This window comes from Mustelus asterias, chromosome 20 (genome assembly GCF_964213995.1).
Source record: "Mustelus asterias chromosome 20, sMusAst1.hap1.1, whole genome shotgun sequence".
Classification (NCBI taxonomy): domain Eukaryota; kingdom Metazoa; phylum Chordata; class Chondrichthyes; order Carcharhiniformes; family Triakidae; genus Mustelus; species Mustelus asterias.
In genome coordinates, this window is record NC_135820.1 from 59,721,292 (window position 1) to 59,740,345 (window position 19,054).

At 44.3% G+C, this 19,054-nt stretch overlaps 1 protein-coding gene across 2 annotated transcripts in view; it reads right to left on the bottom strand.

Moving 5' to 3' along the window:
- Nucleotides 1-4,123: 4,123 nt before the first annotated feature.
- Nucleotides 4,124-19,054, bottom strand: part of ptprt (protein tyrosine phosphatase receptor type T) — a 999,403-nt gene continuing 984,472 nt past the window's right edge. For both annotated transcript variants that reach the window (XM_078236146.1, XM_078236147.1), the window contains 3 exons: nt 11,959-12,122; nt 9,672-9,807; nt 4,124-4,552 (listed from right to left, as the gene is read on the bottom strand). In XM_078236146.1, coding sequence (XP_078092272.1) covers nt 4,499-4,552; nt 9,672-9,807; nt 11,959-12,122 — 354 coding nt within the window. In that variant the 3' untranslated portion in view covers nt 4,124-4,498. The remainder of the gene's footprint in view (nt 4,553-9,671; nt 9,808-11,958; nt 12,123-19,054) is intronic.

The following is a 19,054-nucleotide window of genomic DNA, read 5'->3' on the forward strand; positions in this document are numbered from 1 at the left end:
GAAAATCCAGTGAGAAACTCACACCAGCGTGAAACCAATGTCTGGGCCTCCCGCCATGATCCCCCTCTCCCCCCCCCTCCCAACGTGCCTGGGGTGGGAGACTTGGGGGAATTCCAGCCCTGACTTTAATTAAGGAATCAATGGATGCTGTGAGGAGGATGAGCGTGGGTCCCTTCTGAAGGAGTGAGCTGCTTTGAGATTCTAATTTCCTAAGCACTTGTCCACTTAAAAAATAGTCTATGCCTCCATTCCTCCTCCCAAAGCATCCATTGATTTCTTAATTAAAGTCAGGGATGGAATTCCCCCATGCCTCTCACCCCAGGCATGTCGGGGGGGGGGGGAAGGATCATGGCGGGAGGCCCAGAAATTAGTTTCACGCTGGTGTGAGTTCCTCACCAGATTTTCCACTGGCGCCCGCCCTGGTGGGTTGGAAAACCCACCGGAGGCCAGCGTGAAACGAATTTGCACTCTGCTAATTGGAAGCAGATGAAGGTCTACCCAGAATTTTGCACTCATGCCCGATTCCCCGTGACATGGGCAGGAAAATACTCTGGCGCAAAATACATTTGGAACAACATGGCGCGCAGATGTTGGTTCTCACTTAAACAATGCCTGGGTCTGCCTCCAGAGTTCGGGATGGAGGCTACCCACAACACTGGACCCTGGAACATCACAGTAGTGGGTCAGGGGTGCATCTTCTAGATTCGGTATCTTGGAGAGGGTCCATCTTCCTGCCTCAGAATGTTTCTGGAGATTCATCTCCTTTCTCAGGAGGTCCAACATCTGGTCTTAGCCGTGCTCCCCAAGGTTCACCTTCACTTTCAGGAAGTTCACCTTCTTTCTTCAATAGTGGGTCAGTGATGTTGGGCGCCTTTTCAAAATGGTGCCCAGATGTGACAACAGACTACGTGTTATCAGCCATAGAACATGGTGTGAAACACCTGATTTGCATAATTAATGACGTCAGGGCTAGAAGATATTTTCCTGCTGGTTTATGTGGCAGGAATCACTCCATGTTACCGCCCCCCTGCCATGGGACTTGGTCCCGGAACGGGAGAATTCTACCCCAGGATTCTACACTGTCTTATGCTGGGAGCACATTCTACTTTCTAATCACTAATTCTGTCACATTGAACTCATTTTAGCTTTAGATCCGGAGGAACTTAAGCCGTCAGAATCAGATCAGCAAGTTTCAGTGACAGAATTCATGAAACTTTGAAATAAAAACAGAAAGTATTTGAAAAACCCAGCAGGACTGGCAGCATCTGTGGAGAGAGAAACAGAGTTAATGGCCAGGATGTTACAACCTAGCTCGGGCGAGGCTCGTAAAATCCCGTCCGAGGCCAACGGAGAATTTCGTTCTGCGAAATTCACATCGGCGGTAAAAGTCCGGGCAATATTTCAAGTCCAATATGATTCTTCTCCAGAACTTTTGAGGTGGTTTCCAGCTTTTGTCTCTGGAAGTTCCACATGTCCACATCTGGACCATATTTCACCCCGGATATCCAAATCAGCACAGGAGGATACGGCATCTGCATCACATATTCCATTTATTTTATTATACAGATGGCACAAGGCCCATTTTACAAACATTTCCTTACAACATAGAAGAATAAATTAGTCAGATGGCATTACAGTTGTAAAAAGATCACATTACTTTTATGTACTGTCAAAAATATATTTCATATATTATTTGACTTAACATAACTCACCACAATTTAGAAAGCTAGAAAAGTAAACTGCTACAGAATATTACACAGTGAAGCTATTCAAACATGCTTTCATCTACCAAACACAGAAACTGAGCTGAGAAGGGAACAACGAACACCAATGTGCACAGGAGAAGAAACTTGGTTTGATTATTTGCTTGCTTGTACAGTGGTTCAATTATCCGATTATGCAGTTGTTAGTATTTAAGTTAAGGAGCCTACAGTGAATAATCCAGGACGTTTTATGCTGAAATGGGGTGGGTGAGTAGATGGTGGGGTGGGGGGGGGGGGGTGGGAATGCTGGCACAAGCACAGTTTAAAGAACAGTGCTTGAATTAGATTGCAGCTCACTGTTACAGCATTAAGCCTACCAGATTGTCCGTAAGAGCCACTGATGCATGGTTCAACATGGGACAGTTTTAATTTGCTTCAAGTAGCTAGTGCCAAACTGTTGGTAATTCTGAATGGTGTTTGCTTTTACAATAATGTTACTTTTTTTTTGCTTTTGCTTCTTGCAGTAAAAAGAACAAGGAATTCTGCTTTTATATTTTATGGTCAAATAATGAATAAGTTAGAATTTGTCCTTCATACGCCAGGGCCTTTGCAAGGAATTACTGACTTCGGTCAGCCAATCATGATTTCAGATATTATTCAGCTGTATATTAACAATCCCGTGAACTTTACTGAGATTTAATACTGTACCACAGATTTGACCTACAAGCTTGGAGCAAATCTTATGTGAAGATTTGGCCTATTGCAACTTTTAATTGGATATATATATATACACTTTACATCGCTGGGACAGTTGTCTCAATGTTTATGTGGTACCATGTATTCTCTTTTGGTAAAGCCAAACAAAGTCGGAGAAAATAATTTTGTACTGATTAAAATTGTATAAACGATGCATAATCACAGCCAAGTGAAATAAGTTATAAAGAAAAAGAAAATCAGACAAACTTGCGTCTTTTACAGGTATTCTTCAGTCACTGAAGAACGCTATTGAACGGACAACCCAAAAACCTTACAGGAGGTAGAACTTCGAAAGTCCTTCTAAAGTTTAAGGACTTGGTTTAACTCAATTTTTGTTCCTCTCTTACAAATATGTGTTTAAGGAGTTCATGTCATCTACAAGAATTGTAAGTTAACAAACAGTTTATAAAGTTTTGCAGAAGTATGAGAATGATGCTGCGACAAGAGATGTACTTGGTTTATGCTACAGTCTTGCTTTCTGTCAGTAACAATGAGCTTTGATGAAACTGACTAAATCACACCAAAATACAGCAAACCACCTTTACAAAGCCCTCAGGTACTACAACCTTCTGATCTAATGCATCTTACTGATTGCTCCATAAATCAGAGCGAACGCATAAAATACCCAGTTTAATTTTCTCTGCGTTATTATCGATGCTCTGGCCAATGCATTTTTGTTAAATTTCTGTCCGGGCTATTTCAATGCAGTCGTTCTAATCTGTTTATTTTATCTTTTTGCAGATTAATGAATGTGTTAGAATAGCAGACAGTTTACTGCAACGGTATTAACCAATGAATCGAAAACAGTGCCTCAGATGAAATGAATCTCCTTAAAATTAAAGTAGGCAATGCTGGAAATACCCACTGCAAAATCTGAAAAACGGTCAACAATGGGTTCACCTTAGGGTAAGAATGTTCATCATCAGAACTCCTATTCCTAATGAAGGGCCACATCAAAAATTGTAAACGTATTCTTCTCTTTCAGATGCTGTGCTTTTTAACCAGCTCTTGTTCTAGTTTCAGGTTTCCAGCATCCACACAATTTATCTTTCTCTGTATCACTCTCTTTTTTAACAAAGCTTGGAATATTGAAACAAAGAAAATTACAGCACAGGAACAGGCCCTCTGGCCCTCCAAGCTTGCACCAACCATGATGCCCAACTGAACTAAAACCCCCTACCCTTCCGGGGACCTCTATTCCCATCCTGTTCATGTATTTGTCAAGATGCCCCTTAAAAGTCACTATCGTATCTGCTTCCACTATTTCCCCGGGCAACGAGTTCCAGGCACCCATCACCGTCTGTGTAAAAAAAAAACTTGCCTCGTACATCTTCTTTAAACCTTAATATTATTGTGAAAGGTACATATTCAGCTGACTCCATCACATGTAACTAAAAGTTGCTCCTTTGTTTAAAGGTTAGATACCTGAAGAGTTGTTGGAAATGTGACTGTGGGCTCTTTGAAGGTTGCATTGATGTTTTAAACCCTTATTCTCACCAAACAACTTGCGCTCCCAAACTGTACCATTTGAATGGAAGCTGTGGATATGGGAACATCAAAATGAACAGGAAATCAATAGCCAACAGGGATATTATTGCCGCATTTTCTTTAGCATTTCTAATCTCAATTGTTTAAAAATGCTTAATGAAATGTTGCAAATAATAGATTTAAGATAGCGTTTATTAGTACTGTGATGCAAACAATTTATGCACAGTGGAATGTAATATACAAGGACAATTGACAAAATGAACAGCTGACAAAATCCCCATCCAAGCCAATGATACCAATTTACTTCCGACAATGGAGTTGTCCAACGCTTTGACCCATGGCCAACCCAGGTAGTTCTTGTGGATAATGTGTGTGATTAGTACAGAGTTTCTGCTTGCTTTCCTCTCTGGTGTCAACACGATCCTCGAAAACACAAATTTATGCAAATATTTTCCAGGTGCACGTGTTTTTTTTGATACAGGATATGAAGATTTCTTTTGTTGATAAAATTATCACTGTGCCACCACAACGAATCTTCTCATTGCAAAAGTTCAAAATGAATTCAAATACTCCAGCGCCACATCATAGCAGAATTTGTATTGTTCCTAGAAGAGGAAAAAAGACACACAGCCTATAAATTATGCACCTTTCACATGATTAATAGCACTGATAAATATCCCAAACTGAAGACAATAGGGATTTGGAGGAAACCTCATCATTGGCTGCAATCACGTCAGGTACAAAGGAAGATTGTTACATTTGTTAGAGGTCGATCCTCTCAGTCCCACAAATGCTCTGCAGGGATTTCTCCTTGGGTTGTCATACGAGGCTCACCTACCTTCAGCTGCCTACAAAATAACCTCAACTTCATAATATGATCAGTGGGGCTCTTCACTGAGGATTGTATAATGTTCTGCTTTGTTTGTAACTCTGCAGAAAATGATTCAGTCTGCGCCCACAATGAGCAAGACTGAAAAAAATATATCCAGGACTGTGTTAATCAGCAGCAAGTAATATTCACATTAGACAAGTGCCAGAGAATGACCAACTCCAAGGAGAAATCACTAAACTGTCTTGCCCATAGCATTCAATGCCATTCAGGTCACTGAGTTCCCCATCAAGATCCTGTAGGGTCACCATTAACCATGAACTGGACCAGCCATATAGAACACAATTTTAGAGGCACTCTCCATCAGGTTTGCTGGGGGCGATGCCTGTAAAATTTACTGGGTGACCTTCCCACCATGTACCTGCTCACCTTGGCCGACTTGTCAGACATTTTAGGGAGAGCGGGTGAGGCCAACCCAATCCTCTCTCCCCACTATTGTAGCTTCTCTCTACACAACACCCCAACCCCTCCAATCCCAATCCCACTTAACTTTCTCTTGGGCTCCCAGCGCTTAAACACGCAAAACTAGGTTCAGACTCACTTGTGGCCACTATTACCGGTGGCGCTGATTGACTGGCAGCACTCTCTGAGTTGGGACTTCCTCCTGAGTGAGCAATGGAAATCTCACCTCCACCCAATTCATGTTGCACAGAGCATCAAGTGGCTTTGCGGTAGCCAACATCAACCAGGATGCATTCTTCACTGACTTTATCGGTGGGCACAGTAAGAAGTCTCATAACACCAGGTTAAAGTCCACCAGGTTTGTTTTAAATCACGAGCTTTCGGAGCGCTGCTCCTTCATCAGGTGAGTCACCTGATGAAGGAGCAGCGCTCCGAAAGCTCGTGATTTCAAATAAACCTGCTGCACTTTAACCTGGTGTTGTGAGACTTCTTACTGTGCCCACCCCAGTCCAATGGCAGCATCTCCACATCATGGCTTTATCGGTGGTGGGGCAGGAAAACCTGCCAACCACAAAATCCTCCCTACAAATGCAGTGATTGGGTGTCAGGTGTGGCTCTCGTCCTGACTCCATAAAACCATTCTGTCTCCTAGAATGCACAATCAAGAGTGTGATGGAATTCCCTCCATTTTTCTGGATGGGTGCATTTGTAACAACACTCATGAAGCTCAACACTAGCCAGGACAAACCAATTTTCCTGATTGGCACCTGATTCAATTGGTTAAAACATCACCAACGTACTGTGGCTGCAGTACGTATTATATGCAGGATGCATTGCAATGAGTCACCAATGCTTCTTTAGCCGCACCAGCCAAAACTGCCCTCCAATACATCGAAGGACAAAGGCAGCAAGCACGAGCACCTCCAAATCTCATAACATCTTGACTTGCACTGGACAGACAGCAGCAATTCAAGAAGAATGCTAACAACACAGTCCAAAGATGTGCAGGTTAGGTGCATTGGCCATGCTGAATTGCCCCTTAGTGACTCAGAATGTGTAGGTGAGAGGGATTAGTGAGGTAAACATGTGGGGTTATGGGGATAGGGTATAGGTGGGATTGTTGTCAGTGCAGACTCAATGGGCCAAATGGCCTCCTTCTGCACTGTGTGGAGATTCTAACACCTTGTCAAGGACAACAAGGGATGGACTGTAAGGGCTAGCTTTGCCTATCATTTCTGCATCCTGAGAATGAATATTAACCAATTCTGTTCATGCCATATTGTGATATTATAATAGTGAATTAACATGGATTGATCCTTGGCCAAAGATAATAGAAAATATTGCGCTGTAGTAGCAAATGAATACTTAATACTTTTATTTGTCACGGATGTGGGCATTGCTGGGAAGGCTAGCATTCATTGCCCATCCCTAATTACCCTTAAAAAGGTGGTGGCGATCTGCTTTCTTGAACCACTGCAATTTACATAGGTACACCCACAGTGCTGTTATGTAGGTAGTTCCGGGATTTTGACCCGGCAATGATGAAGGAACAGTAATGTATTTCCAAATCGGAATGATGTGGAGATGCTGGGGTCGGATTGAAGTGGGCACAGTAAGAAGTCTCACAACAGCGCTCTGAAAGCTTGTGATTCCAAATAAACCTATTGGACCTCAACCTGGAGTTGTGAGACTCCTTACCAGATCAGAATAGTGTGTGACTTGGATGGAATTTAGAAATAATGCTGTTCCAATGCACCTAGAGCCCAGCTCTTTCTAGGTGGTACAGGCTGTGGGTTTGGAAGGTGCTGTTGAAGAAAACTTTGGCAAGTTTCTTTGGCACATTCTGTAAATAGTACACACTGCAACCACGGTGCATCATCTGTGGAGCCAATGGATGTTTAATGTAGTGACTGTCACTACATTAGACTGTCAATCAAGGAGGCTGCTTTGTCTTCTTTTGTCTTAAGTTATGTAGATGATGGATAGGCTTTGTTGAGTTCGGAGGTTAGTTAGTTGCTGTTGATTACGCAATCCCTTGTAACCACAGGATTTATATGGCTGGTCCCATTACAGTTTGGTCAATGGTAGCGAACAGAGTGCTGAAGGTGGGACTAATGCTATTAAACATCAATGGCAAGTGATTAGTCCCTCTCTTGCTGGAGGTGGCTATTGCCTGATACTTCATACATGTTGTGAATACAACTTGACACTTACCAGCACAAGCCTCAATGTTGTCCATAATTAGTTGCATGCAAGCACAGACTGCTTCAGTATCTGAGGAGTTGTGATTAGAACTGAACATTAGACAGTCATGAACAAACATGTCCACTTATAGAATCATGGGGTGGTATTTTGTGACTGCGCTCGCCCCAAAGTCGGAAGATCCCACCCGAGGTCAGCGGACCTTTGCATGGTCTGCCCCCGTCCCGCCCGTCACGATTCCTGTGGCGGGCGGGACGGGAAAATTTTGCTCTTAGATTCTTAGAATGATTACACTCACAAAAGGAGATCATTTGGTGCATTGTGTCTATGCTGGCTCTCTGCAAGAGCAAATCACCTAGTCCCACTCACTCACATTATCCTGTAGCCTTACAATTCATTTCCTTTCACATAATGACCTAATTCTATCTTGAAGGCCATGATTGAATCTGTCCCCAACCACAATCTCAGGCAGTGCAATCCAGATCCTAACCACTCACTGCGTAAAAAGGATTTTTCCTCATGTCACCACCGCTTCTTCTGACAATCACCTTAAATCTAGGTCCTCTGGTATTAGATCCTTCTGTTTTCAGGGACAGTTTCTCTCTATCAACTCTGTCCAGGTTGAACACCTCGTCAAATCTTCTCTCAGCCATAACTTCCCAAAGGAGAACAGCCTCAAAGGAGAACAGCCCCAACCTCTCCAATCTATCTACATAACTAAGGCTCCCCATCACTGGAACCATTCCCCTGAATATTTTCTGTACCCTCTCTAATATCTTCACATCCTTCTGAAAGTGTGGGGCCCAGAGCTGGACACAATACTCCAGTTGAAGTCAAACCAGCATTTTATATAGGCTTTTCATAATTTCCTTGCTTTTGTACTCAGTGTCCTGGTGGCACGGTGGCACCGTGGTGAGCACTGCTGGTTAGGTGCATTGGCCATGCTAAATTCTCCCTCAGTGTACCCAAACAGGCGCCGGAGTGTGGCAACTAGTGGATTTTCACAGTAACTTCCAAAGATGTGCGGGTTAGGTTGATTGGCCATGCTAAATTGACCTAGTGTCATGGGGATTTACAGGGTAAATATGTGGGGTTACAGGAATAGGGCCTGGGTGGAATTATGGTCGGTGCAGATTCGATGGGCCAAATGGCCTCCTTCTATACTGTAGAGATTCTATTCTATGATTTATTGCAGTGTTAATGTAAGCCTACTTGTGATACTAATAAATAAACTTTAAACTTGTTACAAAGCCCAGGATCCAGTAGGTTTTACGAAGTACTTTCCCAACCTGTCCAACCACCTTCAATGATTAATGCACACATACCCCAGGTTCACCTGCTTCTACACCCCTTTAGAACTTATTCTTTATTTTTTATTGTCTCTCTTTATTCCTCCCACCAAAACAAATCACTTTATACTTCTCTGCATTCGATTTCATCTGCCATTTATCTGCCCATTCCACCAATTTGTCTACGTTCTCAAGAAAGTTATCATTATTCCCCTCATTGTTTACAATACTTCCGACTTTTGTCTCACCTGCATTCTGACTTTATGATGGAGGGAAGATCTTTGATGGAGCAGTTGAGAATGGGTGGTCCCAGGACACTACCTTGAGGAGCTTCTGTAGTAATGTACTGGGATTGAGATGACCAGTTTCAAGCAAACAGCCATCTCCCTTTGTGCCAGGGTATGATTCCAACTATTACAGAGTTTTCCCCTTGATGACCCTTGACTTCAATTTTACTGGGGCTCCTTGATTCCACACTCATTAAATGCTGCCTTGAAATCAAGGATAGTTACCATTACCTCGCCTCTAGAACGTAGCTGTTTTGTTCATGTTTGGATAAAGGCTCTAATGAGGTCTGGATCCGAACAGTCTTGGCAGGACACAAACTGAACATGGGTGAACAGGTGAGTAAGTGCTACTCGATAGCATTGTCAATGGCATTTGTTCATGATTGAGAGTGGTCTGATGGGGTGATAATTGGCTCGTGTCCTGCTTTTTGTGGATAGGACATACTTGGGCAATTTTCCACTTTAATTTTTCAGCAGAGTTTTTGCTCAATTAAAATAATTAGGTTAATGCCAGAATTATAGCAGTAGATAGGGGACTATCAGTGAAAAGAGTTAAGCATTCATTGGCTAATACGTAAACAGCAATTTCCAGACTAAAACCTTTAGAGAAGTCCTCATGCATTATTCCAATACACCAAGAGATATTCAGTCTTACCAGTGTATCTACCATGTTGGATTTGTTGTTTCGTAGAGTTTTGACTGTGTGAAAAACATCTATTATATTCTGTTGATGAATCATCTCACAGATACTGCGAACTACACAAAATGTTCCACTTCGCCCGCCGCCATTGCTAAAAGACAAAAGAACAAGCATTTTTAGCACGCAGGTGATAAAGACATTATCCCTGGACCCTGTAATGTAACTTGGTAATTTAAACCAATTTAATTCATTCAGTAAGTTGTGGTTATCTTATCCATTTGAGTTGGGGGTTCCCTTAACCTGACAGTATACCCTGTGATCAAAATTGGTCAGCAAATTCTGAACCATTGAATGCTGTTGTATACATTTGAAACGGGATAAGATTATTTCTTTTTCAAATCTAATTTTGGAATACAAGTTTAAAATAAGAACGACAAAGATTGAAGGAATGAAAGGCTCTTCTCTCTCTTGGGGTTGTAAGAATTATATAAAAACTGTGATGGTACAACTTCACTTCAATGCTGAGAGAATCCATGCACAAATCTACTTAAAATCTGTACAAAATATTCGTCTCATGGAGAGTAGTGTGGGAAGTGGAGGATTTATGATACATAGATATGATGGTGGTGGGGGGAATTAGTGTTTGGAAAGCTTTACACTCCATGTCGGTTGTGCCAAGTGTTCCACCACCTGGATTTATGTCCTGGGTAAAGAAAAACTGGATGATCTTCCATGGTTTCCACGGGGCAGCATGGTGACACAGTGGTTAGCACTGCTGCCTCACAGCTCCAGGGACCTGGGTTTGATTCCCGGCTTGGGTCACAGTCTGTGTGGAGTTTGCACATTCTCCCCGTGTCTGCGTGGGTTTCCTCCGGGTGTTCCCATTTCCTCCCGCAGTCCAAAGATGTGCGGGTTAGGTGCATTGGCCATGCTAAATTCCCTAGAGCGGAGAAGCTACAACATCTTCTCCGGAGCCTTCAACATGTCATTGATGAAGACGAACATCTCACCAAGGCCATCCCCACACCCCCACTTCTTGCCTTCAAATAACCGCACAATTTCAAACAGATCATTGTCCGCAGCAAACTACCCAGCCTTCAGGAGAACAGTGACCATGACACCACACAACCCTGCCATAGCAACCTCTGCAAGACCTGCTGGATCATCGACACAGATGCCACCATCCCATGTGAGAACACCATCCACCAGGCACACAGTACATACACTTGCAACTCGGCCAACGTTGTCTACCTGATACGCTGCAGGAAAGGATGTCCCGAGGCATGGTACATTGGGGAGACCATGCAGACGCTATGACAACGGATGAACGAACACCGCTCGACAATCACCAGGCAAGAGTGTTCTCTTCCTGTTGGGGAACACTTCAGCGGTCACAGACATTCGGCCTCTGATCTTCGGGTAAGCGTTCTCCAAGACGGCCTTCATGACACACGACAACGCAGAGTCGCAGAGCAGAAACTGATAGCCAAGTTCTGCACACATGAGGACGGCCTCAACCAGGATCTTGGGCTCATGTCACACTATCTGTAAACCCCACGACTTGCCTGGGCTTGCAAAATCTCACTAACTGTCCTGGCTGGAGACAATATACATCTCTTTAACCTGTGCTTAACGCTCTCTCCACTCACATTGTCTGTACCTTTAAGACTTGATTACCTGTGAAGACTCACATTCCAACCATTATTTTGTAAATTGAGTTTGTGTCTTTATATGCCCTGTTTGTGAACAGAACTCCCACTTACCTGATGAAGGAGCAGCGCTCCGAAAGCTAGTGGCTTTTGCTACCAAATAAACCTGTTGAACTTTAACCTGAGACTTTTTACCATGCTAAATTGCCCCTTAGTCTCCCGGGATGGGTAGGTTAGAGAGATTAGCGGGGTAAATATGTGGGGTTACAGGGATAGGGCCATGTGGGATTGTTTTAAGTGCAGACTCGATGGACCGAATAGCCTCTTTCTGCATTGTAGGGTTTCTATGGTTTCACACAGATGAATGATGACCAAGTGTGGCATTCAGGTCGAACAGGGTTAGAGTAATGATTGGACATGTGGAGGAAAGTGCAAAGGGAGATGAAACCAGGGGGGAGAGAAAGGATTGGAGGGAGGAAGGTGGCAGGGGAGGGTGAGGGGGAAAGCAAGGGAGGGGCTAAGTACAAAAATATTGAGGGTGAGAGGAGGTAGAGGATAAAAAACAATAATGGAGTTCACTTGGTGTTAGTAACTATGAAAGATATCTTTTATTTAAATGGAAGTATTAACACCTGCATGACGTGAACACTCACAAGCAGTGTACCACAGTCCGACCATCACCCCCGTCATACTCTTCTTGCCATTTCTCCAGACGTCTGATCAATTTCAAAAAGGAGCGCTTTGACACTGGTGTATCCCGGTATGATGGCCAACCAATAAACTGGAACTGCTGGACAATGCGGTACCCATCCTGAGGCTGGAAGACAATTTATAGAAGGAAAAAAATAAGCTTTATTGAAGGACTTATTGACAATCTAAGACTTTTTGTAGTTATAAAACAGTTCAAGAATAAAAGCAAATTACTGCGGATGCTGGAACCTGAAACCAAAAGAGAAAACGCTGGAAAATCTCAGCAGGTCTGGCAGCATCTGTAAGGAGAGAAAAGAGCTGACGTTTTGGGTCCAGATGACCCTTTGTCAAAGCTTTTTCAAAGGGTCATCTGGACTCGAAGCGTCGGCTCTTTTCTTTTCTTGCAAGTGTACAAGAAGAGGTGAAACATGTCCACATGGGAGTTTATTAACATGACGTGGCCTGGTTGCATTGCGGGGGAGAGAAGGTATTCATAGAAACTCAATAATCACCTTCACATAACCTCAGCACAGACACGTCAGCATTCAATGGTGATGCAATGGTTCATTATCAAGACTTCTTTAAAGGATGAAGGATTGGTTGACATCAAATCCTTTGCAACTCCAAATGACTGATTCACTTAAAAATAATCAGATAAAACTAAGTTGAGGGGGTGAAATTAGTCTAAATCAGTAGAATGAAATCAGTGATTTGGTGGTTTGGTAGCTGATTTCTCACCGTGCCTTCAGCTGAAGTTCACAAAAAGATCATTCAAAGACTTCTTCGTGATTCTTCAAGTTTTAGCTCGTGTACTTAGCTTGAAATTAAAAATCTTGGCAATATTTTTCAAGTCAATGGAAAATAACCGGTGCAGTTGTCGATTCACTAGCTTCCATTTCACGCTACTGGGCGAGACCAATTTCACCCCCAAGGAGTTAACAATTCTGAAGGGTTAACGTTGCAATCCGTGGAAAATATCATTTCGAGACTTCTCTCAAAAAGTCCTCAATGTTTTTCTGACAATTGTGCGGAATATTTATCAGGATGAGCACTGAATTCAGTCGTTATCGAGTTAACTTCATCCTATTTTAAATAGCTGGGAGATAATGCAGCAGAGTTTGTGGGCTTGTTTAATCCAGGAATGAGGGACTGCCAAATCTTGCGGTGCTGACTCCGATGGAGGAAGGTATTTTGGACCTTGTGTGCGAGCGTGGAGCGAGATCCACTTGTGGAGGAGAGTATGAGGTTTCCGAGGAGGGTAAGAGTGAAATAGACACAAATTAGATTGGGGGAGGGTCTCAGAAATAGAGAGCAATGAGTGATCAGGCAACACCCATTTATTCTACATGTTTTTGCATAAGGAAATCTTTGATAAGCCCTGGTGCCCAATTGCAGAATCGAGCTGAGTTCACCTACCCTGAATCTCAAATGCTCACAGATACTAACACTTGTATTTGCTCCATCAGAGAGGGACCATCTTCAAGAACAGCTAATGATCCACAAGGCCCTCCGTTAACATCGGAGGAAGAGGAACGGTCAGATGCACTGACATCACATCCTCACTTTCCCCCTCCATTGACACAGCACTCAGGCGGGTTTGGGCACTCTGGCCCAGATGGCTGCACACACTAAGGGAAGGCACTTCACAGTCACCTCAGGGGCTGTCAGAGATAAAGAGTTTCCAGGCCTCTGACAATCAGAGGAGTGTTTGAGACCAGGATGGTGCTGAACCCTGGGCTGATAAGGAGCCTCTGTAGGCGTCCATTAGTTGACAAGTGCTGGATGTCCAGCGGAATGCAGATAGAGATCTTGCGGAGATTCCTGAGGGATTGGGTGCCATGGTGTGTAGAATGGGAGATGTCCATGCAGTGAATGAGCATCGCGTTGACCTTTAACCCTGCAGAGGTTGCCGATTTTTATGGAATTGTCAATGTGAGAGATGGGTGAAGCACCTAGTGACTCTGCTTGTCCATCGATGGTGAGCAGGGCAGTTCCAGCAAGCCTTATGTTGGCGGAGGAACTGCAGCTCCCTGCATCTGGGGGCTCCTCTCAGGGTGCTCCTGATGATGAAAGCACCTCCTCCACCCCTCTGCATCTGAGGAATCCACAATGACTCCGAGTGTCCTGCCATTGTGAAGGACTCTCTCACCCAGTCGGGGTCTTCATACTGCCAGTGACCAGAAGACAGCCATCAAAGTCATCCAGGCCAAAGAGGCATCAGAGTCAGCAATCTGCCTCCAAATCAGCTGCCAGCGACTGGAGAATACCAAGACTTAGCACTGGTAAGCAGATCATGAAATCACTGGAAATACACAAGGGTTCTCTCAGGTGGGATCTTTACCATTGTTACTTGTCTCATGTTTTATTTTGCTGTCGCACATCACTGTTTTAAAATGTAATCCCATGTCACATGAGCTTCCAGTAAGATAAGATTCCTTCAACCCAAAGCTGAATGGAGATTGGGCATACTTGTTCATTTCGGAAAGAGACACAAGAGAAAGACCGTGCCAGGAGGGTACGGGAGGGTAACGTAACTGCAGCTTTCCAATGATGTGGAATATTAACTTCGGAAGCTCCTTTGAATCAAGGTGTCCCTGTCCTGCCTGGCTCATAAAGCTGCCTCATTGCTGATGACCTTGTGGTTTTGCAGCTTCTTCCTCAGAGTCTGTGCAGGAAGCTTCCTCAACAGATTGTGGAAGTCACACCGTAGTTTTCACCCTCCATTTCATCTCCCTGAGAAGCCTGATTGTGCAGCACACAACACACCACCACAATGAATGACCTACATTCTGGAGGATATTGAAAAGATCCTCTCGACAGGTCCCGGGCAATAGAACTTCAATTTCAGGAGGACTTTTGCCCTCTCAATTATGGTCCTCATGTTGGCATGGCTTCTGTTGTACCACTCCTCCATGGGCATTCGTATTGTCTGATTGGTGCCACCTTTTCAGAGGATATTCCTTATCCCTCACTAACCAGCCATCCACATGGGAAGGGGGGATGGACACCCTTGGAACTTGGAAGTGATGGGAAATATACGAACTCCCTGGATACCTTGCACAAACCTGGAGGATCTTGGCTATCGCACACTCGCTGAACATTGAGTGAATGGAAACTCTTATGGGTCACTCCCAGCTGGTGCCTTGATGGGCGCATGGGTGCAATTAGCAGCTCCTTGAATCTTTGGGAAGCCTGCAATAGCTGTAAATCCTCTTGCACGCTCTGCCTGGCTACTCTCATCAGTTTTTAAATGTATGAAGGTATTTTGAAGAGGGCACCCATCACAAACTTTATGCCGCTGTGTGCTGCGGGTTGTGACACACTCCACAGACCATCAACAGCATCCTGGAAGGAACCTAAAGCTTACAAATTGAGGGTGACAGGTACTTTGAGCTCCACGGGCATTGAGCGGCTGCATACATAGTTGGATGCGATCTCAGGCCCTATCATCTCACAGATTGAGGTTACTGCCTCTCTTGAGAGCAGACCCTTCTTCTGCACTGCACCTCAGTCATCTCAAGATAGTTGGGTCGAACTCTGCAGACTCTTCCAGCCTGGTGATTGGCATCACCTCCTGTCCTTCTCCCTGGCAGACCTCACTGGGCTTCTAGCACTTCAGGTTATGCTGCTTGGTTTTGCAGACAGATTCTATGACAATGTTGGCTGGCCTCCTCTCCCTCCTTGTCCTCTCCTCCTCCCATCTGAGTAAGTGCCTCCATCTGAAATGACGATGCCCATTTTTCACCTTCTGGGGTTCTACCTTTATGATGATGTTGTTGGTCTGTAAAAGCCAGCCTAAGGCTTTAAACTCACGAACTTATCTAAGAGCTGAGCAGTTAGGGCCTGGGTAAGATATCCCATTAGAGAGTCGGTGCAGACTCGATGGGCTGAATGGCCTCCTTCTGCACTGTAGGGATTCTATGATTGTTCACTAAAGAAATAGGACTGCCCAGACTTTCAAATAACATGTGTACCCCTACTTCCCCAATCCTCCATTCCTCCTAAGCCATAGATCCTATCCTGGATGTAGAAAGTGCAAAACGTGCAATCCCTCTTGCCCATATATCCTGTGTGAAGACCATAAAAATGCACAGGCCTCTCATTGCAGTGCATTGCTCCTTTAATTGGCTCAATTGGCCCTCAGATTGACATTGGGCAAGATGCCAACATTTGGGCACATCTGAATATCGTGATGCAGTGTGATAACATTAGGAACCCCTGCCAACGTCGTCCCATCCTATTTCAAGTGATGTTGGGAGTGCCGGGCCTCCACAGAGGTGTCATCCAATTCAGGCCTTGGTCTTTATTTCCCACACTAGAAACATAGAGGAGAACCATGGAATTCCTACAGTGCAGAAGGAGGCTATTCGGCCCATCGAGCCTGCACCAACCACAATCCCACCCGAGCCCTATCCCCATAACCCCACATATTTAACCTGCTAATCCTGCTGACACTAAGGGGGAATTTAGCGTGGCCAATCAACCTAACCTGCACATCTTTGGAGTGTGGGAGGAATCCGGAGCACCCGGAGGAAACCTACGCAGACACGGGGAGAATGTGCAAACTCTGCACAGACAGTGACCCGAGCCGGGAATCGAACCTGGGTCCCCTGCGCTGCGAGGCAGCAGTGCTAACCACTGTTCCACCTTGCTGCAATCATGTTCTCCGCCAATTTTCCAAACATGATTCAAAGGATACATTGCCAAACAAAATCTACAACATCATACAGTAAGTGAATTGCGAAGTGTCAAGGACAACTGTTAAAAAGAAATGATTCACCACTCATCTCTGGCATGCTGCAGGGATGATGGCTTTGTTGGGATGTCAGCCACGATTGACATAATATAATTTAAACAAACAAGATTTCTTTCGTTAGTTATATCCAATCAAAAACCAAATTGGTCCAATCAAAGTCCCTACAAGAGAGACATTACAGATCCAAGTTGACAAGACAGGCCCCAATTTTCCTGTCTTGGGCTCGATCAACAAGATCCAAGCTGATAGGATGAGGCATTGCATCCCCTCCTGGGTTTGATCTCATTTGCATCTTAGCCAAAAGGCCGAGATGGTGTTTTAAAAAATTGCTTCAAATGAAGCCTCAGTGTAACCTCATTGACTTCTATCAAATGCAGGATCAAACCTCTGCACTTGACCTGAGCTAAAAGGCCGAGAGGCAAAATTATTTAATCATTTAGAATCATAGAAACCCTACAGTACAGAAAGAGGCCATTCAGCCCATCGAGTCTGCACCGACCACAATCCCACCCAGGCCCTACCCCCATATCCCTACAGATTTACCCACTAATCCCTCTAACCTACGCATCTCAGGACACTAAGGGCAATTTTTTTTTAGCATGGCCAATCAACCTAACCCGCACATTTAAATTTAAATAAATAAGATTTTTTTAAGCTATATCTGATCAAAGTCCAATTCAAAGTCTCAACCAGTGAGACATTACAGATCCAAGCTGACAAGACAGGCTGGCCTCTTCCTGTCTTGGGCTTGATCTACATGATCCGAGTTGATAGGAGCAGGCATTGCAACCTGATGCACGACAATCGAGCACGAGACACAAGGCTTCGGTAATTGAAGGCTTTTATTGTCTAACAATGGAACTATTTAAACACGGGTACACCATTCCAGACTGGAGGGGTCCCGCCCGAGCAGAGGGTCTTATACCTCTCCCAGGAGGCGGGGCCCGACTGGGATGTGCCACAACAGCAACCACCACAGGTATATTAATCCCACAGTGTAAACACCCTAGCCCAACAACAACATTAGAATAACCCCACAGTGGTAACCAACGATGGTTCACCACACACCCCCTCCTGGGTTTGATCTCATCTGCATCTTAGCCAAAAGGCTGAGATGCCGTTTTAAAAAATTGCTTCAAATGAAGCCTCAGTGTGACCTCATTGACTTCTATCAAGTGCAGGACAGCAAAACTACACTTGATGCGGGCCAATAGGCCGAGAACTTAAATAAATGAGATTTTACAACTAACAGGTGGCCAGGTTTTCTGAGGAAGGTATATGAATCATATCGTTCTGGGCCTTACCTCGAAGGCACTCCTTTTTAGATGTGTGCTGTTAAAGTTTTACATTCATTTTAGAGTGAAGGGTAATTTTTGCCCTGCTCTCATTAAAATTAATAACTGGGGGTGGAGCTTTTGCATTAAGTTCCTGACCTCTGCCCCTGTTGAGCAATGCTTCACAGGGGGAGTGGAGCTACGCAAACATTTTTTTTTCGTATTTATTCACTTGTGAGATTTGGGAGTCACTGGCTGGACCAGCATTAACTGTCCATCCCGTATTGACCTTTGGAAGGTGGTGGTAATCTGCCTTATTGAACCCATGTGTTGTAGGAGCACACACAGTGCTATTGTGAAGGGAGGTCCAGGATTTTGACCCAGCAACAGTGAAGGAACGATGAAAGACTTCTAAATCAGGATAGTGTGTGACTTACAGGACTTACCACTTGCAGGTGGTGGTATTCCCAAGCATCTGCTGCCCTTGTTTTCCTAGGTGGTACATATCTTGGGTTTGGAAGGTACTATTGAAGGAGCCTTTGTGAGGAGAGGGTGGTGCCAGAGCTGCCAGAGGAGGGTGGTAGAGGCGGGTACAATTACAACATTTAAAAGACATTTGGACAGGTACTTTGACAGGAAAGGTTCAGAGGGATATAGGTCAAATGCAGGCAAATGGGACTAGTTCAGTTTAGGAGACCTGGTTGGCATGGATGAGTTGGACCGAAGGGCCGGTCTCTGTGCTGTATATCTCTATGACTCTATCTTGTAGATGGTACATATTACTGCCACTGTGCGTGGAGGGTGTGAATGTTTAAAGTGGTGGATGGGATGCTACTGAAGCGAGTTCCTTTGTCCTGGATGTAGTCGAACTTCTTGAGAGCTGTTCATTGAAGAAAGTGGACAATGTTCCATCACTCTCCTGACTCTTGTGCCTTGTAGCTGGTGGACAGGATTTTGTGAATCAGGAGGTGATTAACTCTCCTCAGAATTCCCAGCCTCTGCCCTGCTCTTATGGCTACAATATTTATG